Genomic DNA, 25965 nt, shown 5'->3' on the forward strand with positions numbered 1-25965 from the left:
TCACCCACGATAGGCTGTTTATTCGATATTACACGCCGTTCGAAAGGGCGCGTGAAATGTCGTCAGTTGGTTATTAAAGCTCGTCGGGTGCCATGTAGATGGTAAGGCAGTGTAAACTATTGTTATTACTCTGATGCGGTACTATGCATCTTCGCTATTTTATCACTCTCCTTGCCCAATTCCCAATTTCCGTCCTAGGTAGAATCGAACCCTTTCGGATGCTTCGATTGCCAATTCCACAGATCCCTACACATCGTCTCCAAGTCTTGTGGAGCCTTGAATCCAAGTTCCTTTTCAGCCAATGAAGGATCAGCAGTAAGATCTGGAACATCTCCAGCCCTGAGTCTGTCGTTAAAAACAGACCTTGATTAGTTAGAACTTAGCTCGCAAACATACCTTCGTCCGACGATAACACTTTTATAGTTAAATCCAGTGGCCTTCCTCATTGCCTCAATCATCTCCAACACACTCTGCCCTCTCCCTTTCCCAAGGTTGTACGCTTTATATTTACCCTGGGGTTTGTCATGGAACACTTTACTATCCTTGTTTATTAACGCATCAAGCGCGAGAAGATGTCCAGACGCAAGATCGATGACGTGTAAATAGTCGCGGACGCATGTTCCATCTCTGACAATGAGGAAATATCAGGTTTCAGAAACCGAGGGTGAGATAAAAGAACAAACCGGGTAGGGTAGTCATTTCCGAAAACTTTCAATGTCGAATCATCGATTCTACCGATTGCCATATGAGCGAGGATAGGAAGGAGGTTCAATGGTTTTCCAACGGGGTCTTCGCCGATACGACCGGATGGATGCGCACCAGCGGGGCTGATCAGGACATCGTCAGAATGGATTGAGTGAAGGAAGAAACACTTACTTGAAATACCTGAGAGCAACAGCTAGCCATCGGCCTGGTTGGGCTAGAAAACGAGATCGTAAAAATTGAATGCATGAGGGCATGAAATTCCCGTACACTGGCATAGATCTTGAATCACAGTCTCCGACATGACCTTGGATCGTCCGTAGGGACTGTCTGCTTGTAGTCGCGTGGTCTCAGGTATCGGGACATCGGGGGGTGTACCATAAACTGTCGCTGATGATGAATATACGATTCTCGTGCAGTCATACTCGTCCATAATCTGCAACAACTTGACAGTGGCCGAGACGTTATTTTCGTAGTAGGTCAAAGGAATTTCAGTGGATTCTCCTACGGCTTTGTATGCCTACATGAAGAGAATGTAGATAAGGATCAAGGGTATGGGAAGTGCGTCGGTTGTTGCTCACCGCGATGTGAATGACACCCCAAATTCCACCTTTCCCATACTTATCGAACACACCTCGGAGTTGTTCTGACCGCGTAAGATCAATATTATACGAATCAAACTCGGTGCTTTGTCGATCCTGTTCCGTTGCGTTTTGTGGCAACTCATCTTGCATGAGCTGAGAAACTTGGTTCAACGCCGATGAATGTGAGTTGTGGTGATTGTCCACCGAGATTATTTTGTATCTTCTTGTCTTTGCCAGGCAGTAAACCACATGCGAGCCTGTTAAAAGATATGGCTTTAGTATGCTCTATCCTTCACAGATAGAGGAGTGAAACACATACCAATATAGCCAGCACCTCCAGTGACAAGGACCGTCTGGAAGAATCACTTTCAAGTCTTGGAAACGTGATGAGACACAACTTACTCTGAGGGGCTCCTGATGGTGAGACATGGTGGAAGTGAGAAAGGAGAGGATAAAGTTACTGGCGTTGGGAGGAGGGTTTTATCAGTTTTATCTGATCATGGTTCCGAGTCGTGATCGCAGGAAGATTCATACGCTCAACGATTCGATGAGACACCACCCAACCCCCACATTCAAATTCCTCACCTCCACAACCTACTGCTACTACATGCTAGAACTATCATCCCATCCAAATTCTGCGACTATGGCCGACGACACCATTCATACGCCACCACCAAGACGGTTGCTGGCCCCATTCAACCTCCTTCCAACCAAGGTGGTAGAACGATTTCTCGCCATGTCTCTTCTCATCTGCTCGCTTTCCGCGAGCCAAATCCTTTTCACCCCCGCCACGGCGGCGACATCTATAGGCGTCCGCATTCTTTTAAGAGCGTCCTATCTCTGCGTGGTTCTCGCACTACCAGCCACAAAAGGGGATCCTCCGAATGAGTTGCTGGGGATGTGGCTGCATTACTTTGGAACTCTCCTACACCTCAGTAAGTAACTATAGGCTATTTTCTATTAATTTTCTACTCATCCTGATCCCTCCGCGTTCTCCCAGTCCTTTTGGCCACTGGGACGACGCCAGTGCCAACACCTCTATCCCTTGCCAATCATCTCACCAGTCGAGTCGACGCTCGACACTGGTTCTGAGTGGGGTTTCATTACAATCCTCTCACCCTTCGTGGCTTTTCTCCTCACAGCATCAGCTATGACATTCATGCTGATTTCTGTTGAGGGGAAGTTTGATTCAGAAAGGCTGGGTGTCTTTGGGCGCCTCATTCTGCGGATACACGCCATGATATCTTTTGTTGACGCCAAGTTTGTACGTACTATCCGTTCATCATTAAAAGTTAGTTTCTTTTCTACTGTGCTCTATTAGATGTAAACTGACATACACTTATAGAACCCACGATACAGATACAGATACAAGAGTGGTTTCTTTCCCCCAGGCAGGCACACCACAACGTGACGCGTGAACCCCAGTGACAGACGGAGAATTGTCTAATGTGAGTTCAAACTCTTTCAGAATTTTATGTTTTGACTGACCACCAACATATTTTCTTAGACGACTGAACAAACCGAAAGTGATTAAAGAACTGTCTTACTTGATAGCTATTGTTAATGAGTAACTTAATACAAATGTTTCCTTGGTACTGTCAATATGACCTGGTTATGTAAATGTGATATGGATATCAAAAATTTTAGCACTAGGTATACTATACAACGTAGCTAAGCATGAGCAAGGGGAAAAAACAAGATACAGATTGTACGTTGATGCTTAGTACTTACAAATATAAAAATGACACTTGAAGACCTTTCAGCTCCCTACACACGAAACGGATAGAAAGACCTGGGTTGCGGAGAAAAAAAAGTCGAACATGAAATACGAATAAATAAATAAAAATCCATCTAATGTAGAAATCGCGTTATGCGACTTGGAATGGGAAAGACGTCGGTACTTGTGATATCTTCTTTTCCTTTCTTTCCTTCTTCCCAAACTCGAAACTACCAAGTAGCGGAGATGATATACTCAGCTTCCGGGTGGCACACTTAAATTAGCTGCTGCACCTGCAAATGTGTGTGCAATCCAGGTGAGGCTACGGGAAAGTCGGAGGTCATTATTCTAGGCACCGAAGTGAGAGGTCGAGGCGTGCTATCTTCCTTTGTGGCGAACCATGGGTGTGCATTGCCGTTGAGAATGGGACTTGCAGCAACTACATCGGGTGGTGGTAACGGCGGAAGTGGAGGTAATGGTCTGGACTGTGATAACTAACCCTCTGCCGGTATACCGGAGTGGTTGAAGGGCGAGAATGGTCGATGGATGTTTTCCGATGTGTCCTTTTATTGTTAAATGAGGCCGAAAACTTTCAATGTCGAATCATCGATTCTACCGATTGCCATATGAGCGAGGATAGGAAGGAGGTTCAATGGTCTTCCAACGGGGTCTTCGCCCATTCGACTAGATGGATGCGCACCAGCGGGGCTGATCAAGACATCGAATGTTTGTCAGAAGTTCGAGATGAATTGGGCGAAGGAAGAAACACTTACTTGATATCCATCGACCTGGTTGGGCTAGAAACAAGAGTCGTAATAATTGAATGCATGAGGGGATGGTTTTCCCGTACACTGGCATAGATCTTGAATCAGTTTCCGACATGACCTTGGATCGTCTGCTTGTAGTCGCGTGGTCTCAGGTATCGGGACATTGGGTGGTGTACTGCTGATAATGAATGTACGATCCTCATGCAGTCATACTCGTCCATAATTTGCAACAACTTGACAGTGGCCGCCGAGACGCTATTTTCGTAGTAGGTCAAAGAAATTTCAGTGGATTCTCCTACGGCTTCGTATGCCTGCATGAAGGGATGTAGGTAAGGATCAAGGGTATTGGAAGAGTGTTGTTTACCGCGTAAGCCTGAGACCAAAATCGTACGAATCGAACTCGGTGCTTTGTCTTTTCCGTTGCGTTTTGTGGCAACTAGTACTCATCCTTCATGAGCTGAGAACCTTGGTTCAACGCCGATGAATTGTGGTGATTGTCCACCGAGATTATTTTGTATCTTCTTGTCCTTCACTGTCGGATACTATGGCAGGAGGGACCTCCTGTGACACGCAAACTTCCAAGCCTCGGAAACGTGATGAGAGAAACACATCATGCTCTAATTAAGAGGCTCCTGTTGTCGAGAGTGAGAAGTTGGGTCGATGGTTTTGCCTGATCATGATGGTTCGTGATCGCAGAAAACGTTTCATGAACTACCCGGAACTACATGGCTACGTTGCTTCCATCTTTATATCCCCTTCTACATCAACTTTCAGAGTTTCTGGTCCTGGCGATTTCGAAGGACTACTCCCACTCGGCGATTCAGATGCCTTGGTTTCTTTTGCCTCTTTCTCCTTCTCTCGCTCGATCTCCTGGACCAGGGCCGGAACATCTCCAGTCCCAACCTTTCCAAAATGTGATAAATACTGCTCACGGGCCGTTCGGAGCGCCAGCCATGACCAGCGTTCCTTGCTCTGAGAACAGAACAAGTAGCAATCAACAAATGAAAATCAGATGGTGAAAACGGAAAACTATCTCACCTCTTCCGCTTTCTTTATCTGATCGTCAGGAGGTAACGGCGCAGACATGGGAGTTGCTGGCCTGGGCGTCGGCGTACTTGTGACCGGCGCTGCAGATGGCCCCACCGTTGATGCAGGTGTACCAACTGATGGAGGCTCTTGAGGCAAAGAGCTGGAAACAGGCTTGGCCGGAAGTGAAGGATGAAGTGGTGATGACACATTTTGTGCCGAGATTGTGTCTGTGGGTGGCTCTAAATTTGTGGTAGTAGCCTTGGACTCCATCTCCGCTGCCTCCGCCTCTGCTGCTTTGGCCGCCGCTGCCATCTTAAATGCTTCTCGTCTCTCTTGCTGTTGTCTGAGTTGTTTTGTTCGCATTTCTATTCGCCTATCTTCGAGTTGAATCTTTTTGGCAAAGTCTTGGATATCGCCAGGACTTTAGATCCGTGAGTAAAAACGAACGAGCGCAGAGAGAGAGGGAAAGGAGACTTCAAAGCACAGTGTTCGAAGGTCCAAAATATGCCAGCTGGCCGCTGCAAAAGCACGACCCCTTGGGCTTGAGGTAGCGACCTGACGAGAACCGGCGCATTCCTCCATAAAAGCCCAAAAATAATTCAAGTGAAAGAAAGTACGCAAAAACTCAACTGGAAAGGTCTTTGTAAATCGTGCAAGTCACGATAGCCCATCTCCCATATCTCGGTCAATGCCTCACTCCCGAATTTCCACTGCCAATCCTCAGGAGGTTCGCGCATCTTCTGTCTTGCTTCTCTCGTAGCCTCTTCCAGACCAACCTTTCTCTTCTTCTGTTTCTCTCCATCAACCTCCTCTTCCTCCTCGATCTCGACGCTCCAGGGTGCTTTGTCAAACGGCGGACACATGTCGTTCTTCCACCGGATCCAGTTCCTGTCGCGCTCCAAAATGACCGCAGCTGTATCAGCGAACGCTCGTCCGTTCGGCGTTGTCTGTCGCAACTCTTCCATTGCCTTGGTAAATGTTTCTTGTACCCATTGTGCATCTGTATCAGATAGAACGAAGTCCATTTGTAACGAGCGATTCCTTGTCGTCTGCCACGCAGCCTTGGCAGCCTTGGTGTAATTAAGAAGATGTGACAGTAAAATGAGCAGTTGAAAGAGAAATTGACGGCGGAAATGGGTATCTGCGATCTTAGAAATTTCTTTCAATGACATGAATGATTAAACTATTCTAGGACTGACCTCAAGATCAATCAGTTCAGGACTGGTCAAGAATTTTGCAAAGAAATATTCTTCGACAGCATCTTCGGCGCTCTCTAAGGGTTCTCGTTTGCGTTTGAGTGATCCGTTTGATGCGCCAACCGCCTTGCTACCCATCATCAAACGTTCCTTCGCACTAGCTTCTTTGATTACAGGTAGAACCTTAGTGACGGCTTCTTTGAAATCGGGGAAGGTGGCTGGATTCGCGAACAGTGGCGGTCTGGAGAACGGTCGTTGTAGGGACCAGAATGTATTGTAAAAATCTGAACAAAACGAGTTAGTCATATGAAAGCCCAAATGAAATGTAACGTGCCCATTTTTTGTTCAGCTGCCTTGTCGTCTTTCTTTGGATCTTTGGAATCGACCTGCATCTTCATGTCACCATTAGAGTCCTCGACCTTGGCTTGATCCGCTCCTGCTGATGAAGACTCTTCTTTCGCCTCCATTGTCACCCCCTCCCATAAAGGACCATATTCACCCCTCAGATTAACGCCACTGCGTTCACCTAACGGGAACACCCCACTCAAGAACGTGAGTATCCTTCCACAAAATATTGTCATGGTCCCCATCTTTGAAAGGCGACGAAGTAAATCATTCAATGTTCGTAAAAGTACGAGGGCCTTTCCTTTTCCGGGAACCATGCCTTCTGTTAAACGTGAGGCGCGTGTTTCAATCCATGTGAATGTATGGGAGCATGAGGCGATTGTTTGCGCTTCAAGGAGATCCTGTAGGACCGTGAACGGAAAGCTTTGTTCGCATGCGTCTGAGATGCGAGCGGCGTTGAGATACGGAAACTTGAAATGAGACTAGTGACGCACCCAACTCCGTGAACTTGAGAACCAGGTCCAACATATCTCGCAGCTGGTCATAGTATCTCGTCTCTTCATTCTTGAGAGCTTGGCCCTCAGTTGCCTATAGAACATTGGATTCAAAAAAAAAATAACAAGGAGGAAATACGTCCTTGACTTACAGCAAGATTCAAGACCTCATTCCTCAACAGGTATTCCCATTGATTTTTCCTGTTCTCCGGTGAAGAGATCCTTTTTGCATCATCAAGAGTTTTCTTTACGAGTTGTTTGAGCTGTTCTTCATGGACCGGGGAAGTAGGAATTGAGGCAATGAGGCTGGTAAGTACTGGTTCGAGGGAAACCGCGGACATGGTTTCCCGGGCTTTCCCACGGCGACAAGGTCTGTCGGTCTTCTGACCTCGACGGCGACCTTACCTTCCTTGAGCAGACCAATTCCTCTTGAGATCCACTCAAACTGCAACGTCCCTGTCCAGTGTTGTGTATCTAAAACCTTCGAACAGCTATCCATTTCACAGTTTAACTGTCCATCACAAACGATCACCTCGGCTTGTGATGAGTTCGGCTGCTCATGATGAATTCTCTCTTTCGCTGGGATAGAGTGGGAAACCCCTTGTATCACTTCCATGGTCCCTAGCAGGTACCAGTGAGTCAGTCATACCCACTCGAGGTAAAAGTCACTCAGTATTTCAACAGCACGAATAAATTGAATTATGCAGATGAGGACATGGAAGCCCGAATTATTCGCCTCCCTTAATATATCACGAACAGACGTTCTCAATCAACTTCTCATGTCGTCGAACACCCCCATCTCGATAAAGCGGTTTGGACTTCGATATCAACAGTTTTCGATTCGGCATGCGTTTCAATGTCCAATCGGCGTTTTAGTATCGACGATTTCTGCACACACATCAACTCAGTTGATCGGGTGCATGCTGCCGAGGCCAAGTTCAGCATTGACCTTGAAAGATGAACCTGTGTAAGACATCAAAATCAGATTGCACAGCGGTCCTGACGCTTTTTCCGGGCTTCAACTTAAAGAATGCTTCTCGACAGGTGCCACTCTTGCCACTGTAAGGGCTTGATCTACCTATAATTAGCTGGAGGGGTGGTTTAAAACTCGACTGCCAAACGGGAAACGCACCCCAGATGCTTCCGCCATCTTCAGATGGCATTCATCATCCGTATATTCTCCCTGCTCTCTGCTGGCAGTAATGAAGATATCACTGTGCGTATCCCGTTTATGTTAGCCTTCTGACTTTAACTTAATCTTCATGCAGCTCTTTTCTCCGCAACGCCGCCTAGCACAAGCTGAAGACCAACGAGTCGAAATCAGACAACCACTTTCTTTGCCAAGCATTGGCGATGTCGTTCATTCCACCGAAGATCACGTTGAGGGCACAGTTGAAGATGTGAAGGGCACAGTCAACGATGTCAAAGATGGAAACGATGTGGTTGACGATGTAAAGAAGACCATTTCCGATCCCAAAGGCTTAACTGGCGGGCCAATTGCAAACGCTAAAATCATTCTTGGTTCTGGAGCGTCTGACCATGGTGGCAAACCCGGCCAACCCCCATCTTCCCCCACCAGTAGTCCGCCCCAAAACACACAAGCACCGCCGACGACTCCTTCCAACAGCCCCGACGACCCTCCTTCTCGTAATCCTCCTCCCGATAATGGCTCTTCACAAAGCAACAATGGAAACGATTCTGGAGATGGCAATTCCTCTGACGATAGTAGCCACGGTGACAGGACAAGTGGTACAGCTGTCGCCACTGCTGGAAACACAGCCCATGATGAAAGCAGCACGGCAACCACCAAGCCATTGTCTGCTTCTACACGCGCGCTTTCCGCTCCGATTTCGAGCTCTACGGGCAACGTCATTGTAGACACTAACTCTGCGATGAACAGTCCGAGTTCTGGAACGGATCACAACGTCCTGGTTGCTGAAGCCACCACCACGCTATTCTCCTCTACGACCGGCTCTGTAACCACCGTGATACCGAAAACCCTCACTATGACTGACTCTACTGGTGGGATACATGTGACAACATCCTCTGTCACAACTGTCATACCGTCTTTGGTCTCGTCTCCTTTATCTCCTCCCAAGAGCACTGGAGCCTCGCCTCCTGCTGCTCTGATTGGGGGGGTTGTCGCTGGTATCATACTTTTCCTCGGCATTCTTTCAATCTTACTGGTCTGCCTTCGCCGCAGGAGACGTGCCGCTCGTGCATCCAGGAACGTTTCTGATTACCCATTTGCGGGTATGAGCAGTTCTGATATTGAGGATCCCACATACTCTCCTTCTCCCACCCCACGCTCAAACCGAGTGTTGAGTTACATCCGCAACTTACTCCCTTCGACCGGGCGAAGATCTGTGTTTAAATATGTCCCCGATCCATTCTTGTCTGCCTCGAGACGGTCTTCTGCCAGTTTCTTGGGTACTAGTACTAGTCGTTGGTCGTCCTCTTTTAGGTCGAGTACTGCCTCTTCGCAGACTGCATCCGACCATGACGACCGTGAGAAGCACATTGCTAGTCGCGCGTCTTCCTTCCATACGGCCATTGACCACGATCCGGAAAAGTATCCCTCCATCGTTGCGTGATTTCGATTCTTGTTTCGGTTTTGGAGACTTCGTTCTTGTATGTTCTGGTTTCTACATCCAATCACCCTCGTTTTTAGTGTACCCACTTGATGTAGTACTAGAACGGACGCCGTGATATTTGATCTCCATACAAAAAAATATATGGAACAGCACCCGGCGCAAGCAATCATTAATCAAGCTCTCCACTAATAGTTCGCTCGAATCAGTCGAATGAATCGGAATGCTTTATTGCCGCACTTGTGAAGTCATCTTACCTCCCACGCCGTTCTTCTGATGGGACACCTTCCATCTCGACGCTTCAAGCCCTTATGTCTTTACTCCTTGGCGAAAGAAAACAACCAGGATGAACGACCCCTTTACGGGTTTTATTCATACGTCTGGGATCGTATAGCCTTGAACCATTCTTCGTCTCCAACTCCTACGTTACCTGTGCCTCGCTTCGATTAACAGAAATGAAAGGTACAATCAGCGATCACAATTGAAAAGCACAACATTGGGAGATTGTTGGCTGAAGTCCGTAACGAAGGATTCAATGGGTAAAGGTGGAATGATCTTCTATAACGGGCCTTGGTAACTGCCACTGGTTCCTTAAAAGAACCGTCCCTGACATGAGACACAGTCAATAGAAAGAGATTCAAGTTCTGTGATACCCCCTCTCCCCCCCAACAACAGCGTCACCCTCGAAATGAGGATCGTACGGCTGAAGGTTTGTTCAAGTTGTATTCTACTGCATTGACTCTTTGGATTGATATGAATTATTTTGCAGGACTTTTCAGTAAGGCCTTCCATGGCAGGTTCAGGAAGGCACTCGGGAAAAACTGGGAAGACCCAAGTCGTACCGCAGTCGCTGGGGCATTCGATTAACAGGAAAGGCCTGCTTACACCGGCGGCCGAGGTCATAGGGGGGCTGTTCGGGTTGGGCGAAGTATTGAAGCCGAAGCCGAACGACAGTAGGCCGCCCCCGCGTGGGGGACCTCCACCGCCGCCAGTAACCTCATCGTCGATTGTGACTCCTTCACCCGCGCCGGATCCCAGCCCAATCACTAGCACTAGTCCGGAGGAGAGGACAACCACAACGTCCGTTCAGACAACCTCTAGCACCAGTCCAGCAAGTTCGACTTCGTCTAGCACGAGTACTAGGAGCACTTCGACTGGCACTGATGGTAATACGAGTGTGAGTACCACAGCTACTAGTTCTCTTCCTTCCACCGAACCACGCGGAAGGCAACCTCAGACATCCCCACACCTGAGTTCAAGTTCACCATTCTCACCCAATGCGCCCTCTTCGAGCCCTTCGACCCTTTCAACCTCCCCGCCCCCACCGCCCCCACCGCCTGTAGGATCCACCAGCGCCTCACTTTCACCTTCAGCCATCGCAGGAATCGTCGTTGGCGTCGTCATTGGAATGATGATAATCATCTTTCTCACTCTTTTCTGCTTACGCAGGAGACGTGCCATGAAGGCCGTCTCTTCAGGTCTCTCATTTGAAAAAGCATATCCCTACCCATTCACTAGTCCCACCGCCGCGGCTGGTGTTACTCGAAGTATCGGTCGTCCAATTTCACCCCCATCCCCGGAATCTATCAGGGCTTTTAACCCGTCCTTGATGGTTAGTCCCGGACAACCTCCTCCTATTCGATCATCATCTAGCCTCCGGAGCCTCAGGAGCATCGGTCGTGTACTTTTGGCTACGAGGAGAGACCCCCTGGCGCCGTATCGTGCAACTCCGCAGGAATCACCCCCATCACCTTCGAAAACCAGTGTAGAACAAGGAGGATATGGTGGCAGGAGTCGCTGGTCAACGACTGCCGAGGGAGATTTCTCCTTGTCCTCGGCGAACTCAATCTCAATCTCGACCTCAGAAGAAAGCGGATCTACCGTGAGGAAACCACTTCCCAACCCGTTCGACGACTCTTCAAGTGTTTCGGCCCAGTCGTCTGATCAATCTTCAGACCTCAGATTTCGAACATCCTAGAAGAGAAACTCGAAGCTGCGTTGAAATATGTAGAACTCAAGAACTTGAACTGTGTAAGGACATCTTGTTTACCCTTGGATATGTACATTAGCTCAGACCGAACTCTACCGCGAATTGTACTGATATATTAGCGTTGCATCGAAATCTACAATCCTTTCCGTATCACAGTCAAGCATCTTCCGTCGTTATGGTATTATCAAGTATCCGCAAGCAAAGATCAAGCAATCACAGCAAGAGAAGAAGATCATTTCGGCCCCCTCCAGTCGATCCACATAAGCCCCCCCTTGTATACTTCAGTAGGTTTGAATAACGTCGATTCTACCTCTGGCAGGGACAGAAGCAATGACAAGGGTAGTCGAGGGGTGGCAGACGACATTAGTGTTTGGTTTAGCAGACTGCAAGGATGCTCAAGAGGAGATTTTGAGGAGCTGTATGCGTATGATGAGAAGTTTAAAAACGACAGTTCGTTGTGTAGCATACAGTGAGATAGGTTGCGAGGTAGTATCAACAGGAACGAACTTGATGAATCGCTCGAAGGTCTTATCATCATTAGATGTCTTCTGAGCGAAAGAACGTGGTGGAGAGGTGGTGATTATCCCTTGTAGAGTTTTGTGATTAGCCTTCAAATGTTGTTTCTTGAGTTTAGGAGATGCGAAGTGACAACCGTCTTCAGAGTTTAAGCTCAAGTCGTGGCCGTGTTCAGAGGTTGATTTCGCGGACGTAGCAAGGTCCTCTGGCAGGATATCGACGGCAGATTGTTGCTTGTCGCAGAGAGTCAGCGTTGTGTCCTGAGATGTACTGTAGTGACAGGAGACGTGCGTCCTGTCATTGTCAGCTTCATGGGTGATATCATGATAGAGATGAATTGAGGTTTCATCAAAATATTCTGTGAGACAAAACTCGGAAAGTAGATAAATACATCGAGAAAAGTTCACATGCTCACCATCGAGAATGTACTTGGAAGATGGCATGAGAAATTCCTCCTCGACGCATCGATTGATCCAGCTTGCGTGGCGAACCTTCAAGTTTCCTTAGGAAACGTCTTCCATATATTGAGTAATGACGCACAATCAAGCCTCGATGTCGCAGTCTGAGTAGATAAATGTTTGATCAGAAGACATGGATGGGTCGATCGATGTCGTGAACATACTGCTCTAACCACGTATCCTTCATTCCGGTACAGAAAAAGAAATCCGCGTTGAAGAAATCTTTCGCTGAGTGAGTTAAGGTCCCCCCATTTTCCACTAGAAGTGTCAGTGAGCAGAGCTAGAGAAATCGGGAGCAAGAGAGGATGCTGTCTCCAACCCCAAGAGATTCTAAAGTAGCGAGGAACTTGTGGACTAAAGCAAGCTGGTGTTGTAAGCTAATAATGAAATAGAGATCGGAAAGAAGATAAATACCTTTCTTTCCTTCAAAGATCACCATGAGTGTCGATAGTCGCGGTCAAGGTACTACCGCGAGTACGACACCACATGATCTAAGCGGAGAAATACCACATGTTGTGACCGCTCGGGGGCCGTTTAACCAACACTAGGATCAACTTTTGCCGACACTGTAGATTCGTGTGTGGCTTTCCCCAGACCCCAAAATTCATAGTGACTAGAATTCTCTGGCACAGCATTGCTCTCAGGGTATTGATGATCTTCTCTAATAGCATGCTTCGGCCTACTTATACATGGTTAATCCAGAAATCAAAGCACTTCGGCCAGATTTTTAACTGACGCTGAGACCAACGTAGGGATTGGGGTTAGGTAACCAAAATATGAAGCGACGGGCGATTTACTCCACACTAAATGCAACTGGGGAAAGCCAGGGTCGTTTTATATTGGAAACGGCATCCCGTGTTTAGCAACGCTTCCCGCGTTGACCTCAACCACAGATTAGCGATAGGATCACAAGTCACTCTCTTTTGCGGACCGTTGAAGGTCAGCTGAGAGGCAAGGAAATGGGCCGGACGGTGTCTATTATTGCTCGGGATCTTATTTAAAGGTGGTTAAAATGGTGGATGTTTGGAGTGTGTTTCTTCCTACACAAAAATGGTCTCGAAAGTGACGCCGACAAACAGGAGAGCCATCACACTCGCGTTTTTCATCGCTTTTGGTGAGTTTATTTGTTCCTCGACGTCGTCTTAGATATCTAATTCGTTCATTGGACATATAGGAGGTACATTTTAAGGGATAATTGAACTACAAAACTCGAAGGCTGACTCTTTCGTGAAGGTTTTCTGTTTGGTTATGATATTGGAGTCATTTCAGTGAGGAACCTCGTTGCTGATTTCGCTACGCCCCACTAATTATCTTCATTAGGGATGTCTAGTCATGCCGGACTTCGTCCGACGGTTTGGTGAGCCCGACGGTAATGGAGGCTTTGTTTTATCAGCAGATAGACAGGCCATCATCACCTCGTTGCTCTCTGCTGGGTGCGTTTTTCAAACCCTCATTCTACAGAACACACATTAAAACTGATACACGACCTTTAGAACTTTCGTGTATGTTCACCTCTTTCAACGTCCTTCCAGATCCCAGAATATTCATTTTACCACAGTGGCGCCCTTGGACAAGCCTTCACCTCCGACCGCTTCGGTAGAAAAGGGTCTATCTTCATATGGTCCGTCATTTTCACCATCGGAACCACTATCCAAACCGCAACCGTCAATTCGTTGGCTCAAATCACTATTGGGAGATTTATCGCTGGCCTTGGTGTGGGAGCATTGTCTGGTACGTGAAACTATAGTACTGTTTCTCATATGGATTGATACTTAAATTTGCGACCTCTAGCCATTGTTCCGTATGCTACCTATTTTTGCTATCATCAGCTACAGCTAAATCCCGCTCTAAAGACTGTACAACGGTGAAACAGCACCGAAAGCACTTCGTGGAACGCTTCTAGTATTATACCAGCTCCAAATCATTGTTGGGCAAGTACAAATTCACCTATCATCAGGCCCAACTTGTCTCTGAACTACAGTGATCCAACAGGATATTCATCAGCTACATTATCGATCTCGGAACCCATAAAGTCCCAAGTTCAGTATCATGGCGAGTGCCTGTAGGGCTGCAGATCGCATGGGGTCTATTCCTCTGCTCTGGAATATTTTTCCTCCCTGAATCTCCGTGCGTTCCCGCAGCTTCTACCGCAATGTCCAAAAAGCTAACATACCCATGGTCAGGCGTCATTTACTAGGCACAGGACAGACAGCCCAGGCAACGAAGGTCATTGCAGAACTCAACGGTGTCCCCGAAGATGATCCGCTCGTAGCTGAACTCGTGGGCGATCTCCAATTCGCTATCAACGCGGAAAACGAAGGCGGCAAGGCTACGTGGCTCGAATGTTTCTCCACACGTAACGCGCTCTGGAAACGTACCTTGAACGGAATGATGTTAATGTTTATTCAACAATTGAATGGTCAGAATTTCTATTACTATTATGGGCCTACCTTCTTCTCTGCTGCCAAAACTGGGTGGGTTATCGGTTTTATCCCGACTCGGCGCGTTATCTTATCCGTTCTTATAGTCTCGATCCTCTGGCTATTCAAGCGATCTTGGGTGGAGTTTCCGTATTTGGAACTATACCTGCCTTGGTGTGTAGTAGATGAACATAAAAGGCTCCCCGGGTGAACCTTACCCACTTCAACAGTATCTGATCGAAGCATGGGGTCGTCGGTTATCAGTCCTTACTGGTGCCGTCCTCGAAGCCCTGTGTTCACTCATTGTGAGTTCACCACCGCTCTGTTCCTCCCCCACTTCTGATTGATTTAATAGGCCGGGCTAGTGGGACACTTTTTACTCGCCAGTTCAAACCCAGACACGAACAAAAGAGGTGGAGATGTGCTAGTAGCCTTTGCCGTTCTCCACGTTTTGTCATTCTCCATTTTCTGGGGACCCGTTCCGTATGTTTCTCTTTTCGCCAAGCTACAGACGTACCATTTTTTGAATTGTTGTCCCCCTCTTTACCTAGATGGGTTTACCTCGGTGAATCTTTCCCGCTCCGTGTTCGACCCAAATGTATTGCGCTCGGAAGTGCGACCAACTGGCTGTGGAACTTTTTGTTGTCATTCTTCGCCCCGAAAATTGCGGCCAAGTGAGTGTTTTCTCAACGATCAAAATCTTTTTTTATGCTGAGACAATCAAACGAAGGATTGGCCCACTCATCCTGATGATATTCTTCGGTATGCTGGTGTTCGGGTATGTTTACGTTTGGCTCTTTATACCCGAAACGAAAGGATTGAGTCTGGAGGAGGTGAGGAACAAACGAATTATTATTACTGGGTGAGGGAGAGCTAAACTCCGTTACAGGTCGATGAAATGTACAGAGCGGGAATCAAACCTTGGCGTTCTGCCTCTTGGAAACCTCATTTGTTGGAAGAGGCTCATGAGAAGCACCTTGCGGATGAAAGGAACGAGCAGAAACTGTCTCCATGAAAGTTTACGATTGAAGGTGTACCCCCCCCCCCCGGTATGACAAAAAATGAATGTTTATCGTTGGCACGACTCAGAGGTTATTCCGTGAGCAAAATCCTCGGAAAGAAGTTCGGCGAGACCTCGTCTCGCAAAAATAGGAGCTAACATGAAACATTGAGCGCGCCAGCGTATATTAGCGTTTCCCAGAGGCGAGAATTTGTAAAACCAAGTTCGTAAAAGATAAGCCCAAGAGATCACAGATATCCACGAAATCCACGGATAGAAGGAGCTTTTGATCGTTAGGAGGCTGAATCGTTCGGTTTCGAATCCATTACATTGACTCGGAAATCAACGGAATCGGCATTGCAAAGAATTGGTTGAGACTGAGATGCTTGCTTGGTTGTCGACACAAAGACATCGTTAGAGCGCTGCTAAGTTGGGCCCGGATGAGCGGTGAGGAACTTGGAGCTGCAAAGGATCCTTTCAGGATGAGATGCGGAAAGAGCAATCGCCCCGAAGCCGTACAAGATACCCTCAGGCTCCATGAATGAATCCCTCAAGTTGGGGTGGAAAAGAGTTCTGAACGTTCCGGTGTCAGGGAGATGGCGACTTGTTATGTAGCGCCTGTCCGAACTGGAACTTTTGGACTAGGCAAGTGAGTCTCCAAGTTGAAGATTCTCAAGTTTGGAACAATGCTTTTGCAATGCTTTGGCCTTTCAATTAGTTACGAGGACCCAGGTGTGACTTGCCTCTCGCCTCTCCCCTCTATCACGGACTTCAAGTTTATATCCATTCGACAAAACCACTTGAGGTCCTTCGCCGTACTATGAAAGAAGGTAATTCACGAGTATGCGACACTGCTCGAGTTAACGTGCCTGGCTGAATATACGACGCACTGGAACACGATGCGCGAATTGAAAAAAAAATCTTCTACACCTATCCGTCCTAGGTTCGCAACTTCAAATGAAGATCAAGAAATTTGCAATCAAATTAGCCAGACTCGGTTCACTCACCGCGTTTTTGAACCGACTTCTACTTTTCTGCGAAGGGCCTTTGTACGGGCGCACAGGGGCGTTAGATTTGTCGTCGGCTTTTGTTACCTTAGCCGGAACCCTTCTGCAAAGTTCCGCAAACCTTTCACCTGCGTCGACCATCGCCTTGATGTCACCAGATAAAAAATACTTCCTGAAAACTTTCCTGCCGTTACCAGATCTAGGATCACCTCTTGGACCGCTGCTGAGCGCTGAGCGTTCCAGAGTAAGTTGCTGAGTAGTGCTCCAAGAATAGCCCCAACTTCTACCGCAATCAAGAAGGTGTTTCTGCCTGTGTAACACTTCTCAACAACTCTCCAAGCTAGATGGTCCCGTGTATGCAAGAATTCTTGTAATACAAATGCATTCCCACCCTACTCAATACTACTCATGTCGCTTCCAACCCCCGTCCTCAACCAAGCGCATTGTATCGTATCGGCCGTAGAGGCAGGAATTGTCAAGCTCCCCACCGAACGGTTCATTCACGATGGAAAACCAGGTGAATTCGTTGTCGCCCCCTCCCTTTCATTCCTTTTGCGTCATTCCGTTACTGGCCATAAGTTCGTCTTCGACTTGGGGATTCGCAAGGACTGGACAAACTACCCGCCGCCTACCGTCCGCAAACTCAAGGCTGACTTTCGTCTTAAAGTTGAGCAGGATGTTTCGGAATCGCTTGTGAAGGGTGGGCTTTCGCCTTCAGAAGTGGATGTTGTTTGTCTTTCGCACCTTCATTACGACCATATTGGAGACACGAGTCGATTCACCAACAGCACATTCCTAGTAGGAGGAGAAGCAGTGACACTCGTTACACCTGGATATCCCGCTGACCCAAAGTGTTTATACGCAAGCGATCTTCTACCCGCTGGGCGTACTCGATTCTTGGATATGCAGGACCAACCTCCCTTGGGTCCTTTTCCCCGCGCGGTCGACTTCTATCGAGATGGAAGTCTTTACATCGTGGACGCGGTAAGATAACAAGTGTTCTTTCGAATCAGTCACGTTCAGATAACCAACCCATAAAAATAGCCAGGACATTCGCCCGGTCATATTAACCTCGTTGTTCGTACCTCTCCCGATGGCGGTTGGCTGCTCCTAGCTGGAGACAGTGCTCATCATTGGAGACTGATAACTGGCGAGTCCAGGATTGCAGAAGGTCCCGTTGGGTTTACTGGAACCTGTGCGCACTCGGATAAGAAAGCGGCAGAAGAACATTTGGAGCGGATACGAGCGTTCATGCGTTTCCCAAAGACGATGGTTCTGTTGGCGCACGATGAGCCGTGGTACAAGGAGAACAAGGATGGACCAGCTTTTTGGCCGGGACAAATTCCATCCAAGTGATGTTCTTTGGTATGTACATGTGTTCCTGGATTTCGTTTATTGACGCGTACTGCTACTCGTTCCTGCTAAACGCTGGACTCGAAGGTCATTTAGTAAAAGCGTTTGATTACTGTATCCTATAAAAACAAGAGTGCTGGAATATAACTGGAATACTTACTCAGACTGAAGACGGAGGACATAGTACGGACTTCGGTAATTATTTTTTTACCCACGGCCGATCCTCTACTCGGGACAGTGTTGTTGATTATGTGGTGCGTTGTCGACGCACCAGCCACTTGAATTCTGCCAGTTCGTCGGTCCCCACTCCAGGTGGGTCAGTTTTATGAGCCGGGAGATCCCTAGTCGTCCACCTTAAATGACATCACTTTTTCCAGGTTGACGGTACTCAACAAGGCGACTCTTACGATAGGCTTCACCAGCATCCTTCTTCTGCTTTCAGGGTTGCTCTTTATGAGACCTACCAGTCAAACACCGGCTCCACCCCGGAACATCGGCAAGCCTGAGGTCGACGACAGCGAAAGACGTGGATTTAACCATACAACTGAAGAAGTTGAAAGCGTAGCGGAGAGCACTGGTCATGATGTGGATGTGAGGGTCTCGAAGCTTTTAGTTCATCCGATAAAGGTGCGTGTAGCCATCTAGGACGCTGAGGTCGACGACTGATCGATTTGTGTTTGTTCAGAGCTGTCGAGGAACGTCTGTGCAGTCAAGCCGGTACACCTCAGAAGGACTAGAGGTGAGCACAACCTCAGTCGAAACACCCACTTTGTTAATCCCCTTCTAGTTTGACAGACAATGGTGTGTCATTGAAGCCGATACTCATAAGATCATCACAGCTCGTGAATTCCCAACTGTGTGTTGAAAACCAAACCTAATTCGTCACTGGTTATCTCACACACTTCTTGACCTAGATGGTACTCATCACACCGACCATAGAAGAGAACGGAGGCTCTCCGTATGGCGGTACACTAAAGATATCGTTCCCTGAAGGCTCAGGCTGCCGTTCGTTATCGGTCCCGTTACGCCCAAACGCAGGTTTATTAAAAAATTGGGGAATGTGCGTGTCATACATTCGTAGCTTCTTTCACATGAAGTGAAATGGTTCCCACCAGTCTTCACGATGCAGATTTAATGGGCCGTCTTGCAATAGATGGCTACATATGCCAGGAAATGCCTGACGCTGAGAAAGACACCTCAAACACCGTCAGCGAAACGTTTTCCGCCTATTTCAGGAGGCCTGTTCATCTGGTCCAGAAGGGCAGTTCTCCACGACCATGCTTGCCTTCGACAAATTATCCCGACTTCAATGCTACGGCCCTCTATCAGGATATGTATCCTTTACTCATCTTATCTGAAGAAAGCATGGCGGAAGTTGATCGGGAAGTCCGTTCCCGAGTGGGAACTCAACAGATTGACGAATGTTGGAAGACAGATAAGGTTGCAATTGAGAGGTGAGCTTGGGCCCACTTTACCTATTTGCGAACTCTAGACCTAGACCACTTTTTCTCACCAGATTCAGGCCCAATATAGTTTTGAAAGGAGGTGGACCTTGGGTAGAAGACCAGTGGACGGAAGTTTCGATTGGTACCAAAATCGAGGTTGCCAAAAATGCCCCTTCTATTCTCATCGTCGGGAAGTGTGTGCGATGCACGGTATGTTGCTGAAAGTGAGGCCGCACCCATGACTGATTTCCTTTGTGGACTAGCTACCAAACGTTTCGCCAGAAACGGGAGAGAAAGACAAGTCGGTTCCGCTTAAAGTTTTGATGAAATTTAGATTGGGTCTTGATCCTAACCGTAAGTACTCTGCTTGTGTCGGCACTTGGGGGGCACCATTACAGGAGGGAGTAGTAAAAGTCGGTGATAGGGTTTTCGTTCGGAAGAAGCTTACTGAATAGTCTTTTATTTCCTATGCGTCCGTGTGACTTCATCTCTCAATCCTGAAGATTATATTCTCCCAGTTCTTTTAAAGTTGCAAGTCTAGACGAGACCTCGTAGCTGTCCTCACAGCGGTGACATTATTGGATTTGACTTATCGTTACAGGCAGGCGTCTGGAATATTTTGACTCACAGTTGAGGAGTTGCTTCTCGCTGGCAAGCATCTGCTCATCCTCAAATGTTCCATCAGTCAATCCATACAATCGAAGGGCTCAGACGTCTATGTTCGTGTGCTACCTCCATGACCTCTCGAAGTCGCTGGTGCATCATTCCTGAGTCGACGTTTGACACAAGAACGCTACCCGCACTCAAACTCTAACGTGACAGTGTCTTGATTTTTCGATCCCTCTGTTCCGACACGGCTATGTCTAGTCCCCAACTCTCATCAAGCTACGAACTTGTGGCTAAACGCAGCCATCGTGCTGCATAATGATGTCCATGATTTACGTGCCATCAATAATGATTGTTGTCAAGAGGATTGCAACAACGCTGCCAAACGCTGCACTCGAGGCGCGAGGCTCGGTCGGTCAGCCCAAAATGCGCGAGTCTCAATTTTTCCGGAAGGGGTATGATAACTTTTTACTTACTCATTTTACCTAGGCCAGTCTCTTTGCGACAGAAACTGTCAGTCTTCCCGCTACGCGTTCTGCAGGCTATACTTACCATGGTCTTGTCGACAGGAAGGTAGATTCTAGTATCCCAGAGAATCACTCAGCTGTTCCCAAAGACTTGGTCGATCCTCGTGTTTTGACTCATCTCGAATGGCATATTCGGTCGGCTTGAGCCACGTCCTCAAGTCCTCCACGGGTTATCATCGCCAAGCGGCTTGAAATCTGATACTCCATCGGCTTGATGTCCGCGCAGCGTTATTGATGGCCAGCGCAGCCCAGAGTTACAGCGGATTGAAGTCTGAAGTTTGAAGTCTAGCGCTACTGTCTTCTGCATCGATTGACAGAATAAACCTGATATGTCCTAGCCTGCTTTTGAGCATTTTTCGAAAAGCAACCAATCCAAAGCACGCATATGACAGATCATTTGAGAATTTAAGGGGCGGGACAGGCACATACCCACAATTGAATCAACCCATATGGCTCGCGCCGGGATCACGTGCACGGTGGAAGAATTTGTCGGACGTGCCTAGAGTAGCAATTATCTCGTACCTACGACTTTGATCATCAAGTCCTTGTCCTCAACATCCACGGCGACGGGCTCGCCATCTGTTTTAACAACGGAAGCCACGACGTCGGCCATTTATTATGGCCAGGAAATGGTTCTCTACTGGGACTTCGCAGGTCCAGTCACCGAGGGACAATCCCAAAGCTGCAGCTATACCTCTAATAACATCTGCAGATGCGAAGAAATTTGGCCTAGAGAATGTGCGTAACCCGCGGACTACTACTATCGCTTAATATTGATTATTCAATACGACAGTTTGGGAATACCTGGTATGATTTCGCAGAGCCTGGTTCAGGACCAAAGTGCTGACGTTTCGTTGGGGATCTTCCAGCTATGCCAACTCTGTCATACAAGCACTATATTTCTGTTCACCGTTCAGAAACTTATTATTACAATACTTGGATCCTTCAGCACCTCAAGTCAGCGTCGAGCAACTCACCAACGGCAATCTAGTACCGCCGTCACCAATATGCGCCCCGCGAAAGCCCGAACGAAAGGCTTCTATCTCAGGCGCTCCAGGAAGCACAATACCCCCCAATACGACCCCAAGCAATGCAGTAATATCGATACCGTCCTCACCACCCTCCCTATTCTCCGCACTCCGTTCTCTGTTCGTATACATATCAACTCATCCCTCCGACAAGGGTACAGTCGCACCCCGTGCTTTCATCGACAAACTCAAGGATTTGAACGAATCATTTCGTTCGACTATGCATCAGGATGCCCATGAATTCTTCAACTATCTTCTCAACCAGGTTGTGGAGGAAATACAGGCAGACGGACAGCAGAATAGTTCCTCGTCCGTAGAAGATTGTGAGTGGTGATTGTGGACTCGGCGAAGTTGTATACCCGAGATCTAACTTTGTGACTCAGTGGCTAACTCCATCGCTACACTCGCATCGAAAGGAGCTCCAACTACCGCCAGTGGAAATTCGGGTACACCGCCCGAGATTGCCACACTAGTCCATAAACTGTTCGAAGGTACACTGTCGAGCGAAACCCGATGCCTCACTTGTGAAACTGTTCGTGTTTGTTACCATCTTGTCCGGCAAATGTCACTTACAAATCTCACCTCAGGTTTCGTCCCGGGACGAGTCGTTTCTCGACCTCTCGATCGACATCGAGCAAAATTCTAGTGTTACTGCGTGCCTACGCCAATTTAGTGCCAGCGAAATGCTGTGCCACAAGAATAAATTCTTCTGTGACTCTTGCTGTGACTTGCAAGAAGCCGAAAGACGGTTAGAGACTTTTGAATTACGGTTGCCATCTGCTTGTGGCTGACTATGTCGTACAGGATGAAGATAAAAAAGCTACCAAACGTTCTTGCTCTTCATCTCAAACGGTTCAAGTACCAGGAGGATGTCAAGAAATACATCAAACTCGCGTACCGGGTTGCATTCCCCCTTCAGTTGCGGCTTTTCAATACGGTAGATGATACCGATGACGCAGATAGATTGTACAACCTCTTCGCCATCGTTATACATATAGGAAGGTGCGCGTGATTTTATTATGCCGTATTCAACTGATCTCATCTTTTTTTATCTTGTCGCAGTGGCCCTCACCACGGACACTATATTTCCATCATCAAAACTCTTGGTTCCTGGCTTGTGTTCGATGATGACCACGTGCACCCTATTTCAGAAAGCGATATCCCAAAATACTACGGCGAAAACAATGCGGGATCTGCGTACGTACTTTACTACGAAGCCGCAGATATCGATCCTCCGGCATTGGGTATACGTACTCCTCCCGTTGCTTTGTCTACTACTTCCGTATATCCCACCTCGGAGGCGATACCTACCGTCCCGTCACCCCAGGCACCCACACCTGTGCTACCTCCGGGCCTTACGGAAGAAGGCGACTCATCCGACCTTAGTGACCCTTCGTTCCCAATAACGCCATCCCAATCTAACTCTCCACTACTACCGCCAGAATATGAGAACTCACCACCTCCCAAGGTTGATGAACCTGTGACTCAACCTACGACTTCCGACATCCCGAACCATCCAAGTGGGCGCGGTAGACCACCCTTTTCGCCAGTGCGAAGGAGATCATCCATTCGACCAACGACAGCAGGCGATCTGGAGTCGGAACGCTCCGATCCCGACATATTGACCGATTTAGTCCCAACGTTGCACGCTGGAGATGGTCGAAGTGAGTCATCGGCACCCAGTACAAGCGGTCATGAGGATGGATTGACCTCATCGACGCCACCCCTGATACCACCGGAGAACAAGGAGAAGGAGAAGGAGAAAGAGAAATCGCCGCACAGGAAGACTAGTGGATGGTTTAGACGCAGGAGTCTTCGAGTAGAGCGCCCAAGTACTGGTCATGGGCCCGAGTTGATTCCAGCTTCACCAAACCTGAAACACGCGGATGAACAGTCACCAGCTCAAACATCCTCCACGTCGTCGTCGAATGGGTCATCCTCAACATGGTATAAACACAATCAAACGACCCAGGAGAACAAGACGCGTAAAGACGGTACAGGGCTTTTCCGTAGTCCACGCCCGAAATCGAGCGCCGGTGGACTCACTGTCAGGCCTCCCAGAGACCGGCATTCACTTCATGAACATTCTGACACCCTTCCTTCAGCGACATCTTCCACAGGGTCTACTCAATCTATGTCCTCTGGTCTATTTTCAACGCATCATAATCAAATATTGGATCTCCCGCCCCCCAGAAAGTCGTCATTGGCTAATATCCCGCCCATCGCAACGTCTTCCTTACCGCCCACCTTACCCCCATCACCACAAACGCCGACATCCAAATCATCAAGATCTCCGGAGCGCAAACTATCTTTCCCTCATTTAACCAATAAAAGGACACATCGGAAAACATCCATTGACCATCCTCGCCCTTCAACCGCTCCCGGTATACCGGCAGAGGGTTTGTTATCGCAGTCCAGACCATTACCTCCACTTCCGCCGCTACCGCCACCCGATGTAGTCGCTGCAAGTCCCATTCTCAACGGCAATGCACACCCGTGGTTCGCCACGAAGGAAGATAGCACCCCTCGACCTCTCACTTCGGTGCCTAGAATAATGACCTCCGACTTTCCCGTAGCCTCACCTGGATTGCACACATTTGCAGGTCAAAACAGTTCAGGGAGCACTGCGAGTAGCAGTAGTAGTAGCGCAGCAGCTAATTTTAAGCGTGCCACCCGGAAGCTGAGTATATCGTCTCCGATACTTGGCAGTTTTGGGTTTGGGAAGAAGGAGAAGGAAAGAAAGGAAAAGGAGAGATCACAGGCACCGACATCTTTCCCATTTCAAATCGCATAACGCGATTTCTACACTAGATGGGTTCTTTGTTTATTCGCTCACTGTTTCACGTTCTTTTTTCTTTCTCTACCTTACCTAGGTCTTTCTATCCGTTTCGCGTGTGTAAGGAGCGGAAAGGTCTTCAAGTATCAAGCGTCATTTTTATATTTTTATATTCATAACAGCATCAACTTGCTCGACGCACAATCTGTATCTTGTTCTTCCACTGTTTTTTTTCCCTCGTTCATGCTATAGCTACGGTGTACAGTATACCTGGTGCCCACAACAATTTTTGATATCCGTATCACATTTATTCAAGTTACACCTACAGTACCAAAGAAACACTTGTATAATTTACTCATTAACAATAGCTATCAAGGCAGTTCTTCACTTTTGGGTTTCAGACATGATAAACTCCTTGACGTGCTGCCTACATGGGTCCAGCTGTTTCAATTTTGTTCTTCTTTATGTTTGTGGTCAGTCAAAATATAAAATTCTGAAACAATTTGAGTTCACATTGGACACTTCCATGTCTATTGCTGAGGTGTTGTGTAAAACCACTCTTTCCTTCTGTATCTAGGTCCTACCAAGTAACTCAGTTTTGATGATGAGGGGAGAGCACTTACAAGTTAGAGAGTTGTAAACAAAGAATACCATGGCATAATATATCCGGTATAAGTCTCCGCCCTGAGATCTGGGGTAAAGATAGTGTGGCTCGTCCCAAGTGAGATGCCGATAGCAATTATGAAAGTGAGTCGTTCCACAAACTCGATCCGAGTGGGACTAAATATGAATAGCGGTGGCAGGTCCGCATTATCGACGTGTTTGCAGTAGGAGTTGGCTGGGATGATTTCATGACGGGGATAGTAGTAGGTTGTGGATAAATGTGGGGATTAGAGAAGAGAGAAACGGTGATGACGGTGCTGTGTTTTGCATTTATACTTCACCTCGTCTCCTCGATCATCTCGAGCTCCTTTTCCTTTTCACATGTATGGGCCTCCCGGCGTCTAAGCGTCAGTTTCCGAACCTTAGCGCCATGCATTCAAGTTACCAATCAGAGAACACCAATACGGCCTCACCAATACAAGCTGTAGATTGTAATTGGAGTTAGCACTATTGTCTTGTATTACAGACATGTAATAAGAGCAGTTAGAGGATCAACTTAGGCGATGGACTCTTTGGTATTCCCGTCAACGGCGCCTTCTTCAATGTTGCTCGAGAGCCGTCGATAGGCCAATCTTGATTTCGATCATTTTCGACTCGAGGACTCTCGCATGATCTTTGAGATTATATTTCTTTTAGGTAGCGGCCTGTGGGAAGTGAGTTCATCTCGTACCACTTCGGACGGGTTCCGGATATTGCTTTGCGACGTGACGCGTGAGCTTCAAGGCATCACAAAAAACCGGGGAATAGTATA

General features: G+C 47.7%; 10 protein-coding genes across 10 annotated transcripts; 7 read left to right on the plus strand and 3 right to left on the minus strand.

Annotated features, from left to right (window-relative positions):
• Window positions 1-46: 46 nt before the first annotated feature.
• Window positions 47-1814, minus strand: E1B28_001741 (uncharacterized protein). Its single transcript, XM_043147704.1, has 8 exons — window positions 1689-1814; window positions 1606-1639; window positions 1284-1543; window positions 973-1222; window positions 877-919; window positions 684-827; window positions 397-627; window positions 47-339 (listed from the first exon to the last, which is right to left on the minus strand). The coding sequence occupies exons 1-8, from the start codon at window positions 1713-1715 to the stop codon at window positions 195-197; spliced, it is 1134 nt and encodes a 377-aa protein (XP_043016418.1). The 5' UTR covers window positions 1716-1814; the 3' UTR covers window positions 47-194.
• On the plus strand, window positions 1786-2900 carry E1B28_001742 (uncharacterized protein; the record flags this gene model as incomplete). Its single annotated transcript, XM_043147705.1, has 4 exons — window positions 1786-2221; window positions 2287-2577; window positions 2632-2734; window positions 2794-2900. 2 exons carry the CDS (start codon window positions 1786-1788, stop codon window positions 2376-2378), a joined length of 528 nt encoding a protein of 175 aa, XP_043016419.1. The 3' UTR covers window positions 2379-2577; window positions 2632-2734; window positions 2794-2900.
• Window positions 2901-4438: 1538 nt separating this feature from the next.
• On the minus strand, window positions 4439-7192 carry E1B28_001743 (uncharacterized protein). Its single transcript, XM_043147706.1, has 7 exons — window positions 6987-7192; window positions 6835-6928; window positions 6330-6779; window positions 5999-6279; window positions 5430-5947; window positions 4809-5220; window positions 4439-4742 (listed from the first exon to the last, which is right to left on the minus strand). Exons 1-7 carry the CDS (start codon window positions 7173-7175, stop codon window positions 4500-4502), a joined length of 2187 nt encoding a protein of 728 aa, XP_043016420.1. The 5' UTR covers window positions 7176-7192; the 3' UTR covers window positions 4439-4499.
• E1B28_001744 (uncharacterized protein) lies at window positions 7175-9781 on the plus strand. The gene is made up of 3 exons (XM_043147707.1): window positions 7175-7468; window positions 7519-8050; window positions 8103-9781. The coding sequence occupies exons 2-3, from the start codon at window positions 7991-7993 to the stop codon at window positions 9426-9428; spliced, it is 1386 nt and encodes a 461-aa protein (XP_043016421.1). The 5' UTR covers window positions 7175-7468; window positions 7519-7990; the 3' UTR covers window positions 9429-9781.
• Window positions 9782-9934: 153 nt separating this feature from the next.
• Window positions 9935-11812, plus strand: E1B28_001745 (uncharacterized protein). The gene is made up of 3 exons (XM_043147708.1): window positions 9935-9998; window positions 10048-10134; window positions 10195-11812. The coding sequence occupies exons 2-3, from the start codon at window positions 10114-10116 to the stop codon at window positions 11401-11403; spliced, it is 1230 nt and encodes a 409-aa protein (XP_043016422.1). The 5' UTR covers window positions 9935-9998; window positions 10048-10113; the 3' UTR covers window positions 11404-11812.
• E1B28_001746 (uncharacterized protein) lies at window positions 11811-12374 on the minus strand (the record flags this gene model as incomplete). Its single annotated transcript, XM_043147709.1, has 2 exons — window positions 11811-12289; window positions 12347-12374. The coding sequence occupies 2 exons, from the start codon at window positions 12372-12374 to the stop codon at window positions 11811-11813; spliced, it is 507 nt and encodes a 168-aa protein (XP_043016423.1).
• Window positions 12375-13721: 1347 nt separating this feature from the next.
• E1B28_001747 (uncharacterized protein) lies at window positions 13722-15892 on the plus strand (the record flags this gene model as incomplete). Its single annotated transcript, XM_043147710.1, has 13 exons — window positions 13722-13822; window positions 13883-13891; window positions 13948-14120; window positions 14181-14190; window positions 14243-14320; window positions 14382-14516; window positions 14573-14863; window positions 14917-14983; window positions 15040-15114; window positions 15165-15292; window positions 15361-15483; window positions 15540-15642; window positions 15699-15892. The coding sequence occupies 13 exons, from the start codon at window positions 13722-13724 to the stop codon at window positions 15822-15824; spliced, it is 1419 nt and encodes a 472-aa protein (XP_043016424.1). The 3' UTR covers window positions 15825-15892.
• Window positions 15893-17224: 1332 nt separating this feature from the next.
• Window positions 17225-18172, plus strand: E1B28_001748 (uncharacterized protein; the record flags this gene model as incomplete). The annotated part of the gene is made up of 2 exons (XM_043147711.1): window positions 17225-17800; window positions 17861-18172. The coding sequence occupies 2 exons, from the start codon at window positions 17225-17227 to the stop codon at window positions 18170-18172; spliced, it is 888 nt and encodes a 295-aa protein (XP_043016425.1).
• Window positions 18173-18392: 220 nt separating this feature from the next.
• E1B28_001749 (uncharacterized protein) lies at window positions 18393-20157 on the plus strand. Its single transcript, XM_043147712.1, has 8 exons — window positions 18393-18481; window positions 18547-18796; window positions 18855-18908; window positions 18957-19025; window positions 19084-19229; window positions 19285-19623; window positions 19686-19824; window positions 19878-20157. The coding sequence occupies exons 2-8, from the start codon at window positions 18623-18625 to the stop codon at window positions 20067-20069; spliced, it is 1113 nt and encodes a 370-aa protein (XP_043016426.1). The 5' UTR covers window positions 18393-18481; window positions 18547-18622; the 3' UTR covers window positions 20070-20157.
• Window positions 20158-21269: 1112 nt separating this feature from the next.
• E1B28_001750 (uncharacterized protein) lies at window positions 21270-24939 on the plus strand. Its single transcript, XM_043147713.1, has 7 exons — window positions 21270-21485; window positions 21541-21554; window positions 21617-22098; window positions 22159-22307; window positions 22363-22523; window positions 22580-22777; window positions 22838-24939. Exons 1-7 carry the CDS (start codon window positions 21366-21368, stop codon window positions 24567-24569), a joined length of 2856 nt encoding a protein of 951 aa, XP_043016427.1. The 5' UTR covers window positions 21270-21365; the 3' UTR covers window positions 24570-24939.
• Window positions 24940-25965: the final 1026 nt, after the last annotated feature.

This window comes from Marasmius oreades, chromosome 1 (assembly GCF_018924745.1).
Source record: "Marasmius oreades isolate 03SP1 chromosome 1, whole genome shotgun sequence".
Lineage (NCBI taxonomy): Eukaryota > Fungi > Basidiomycota > Agaricomycetes > Agaricales > Marasmiaceae > Marasmius > Marasmius oreades.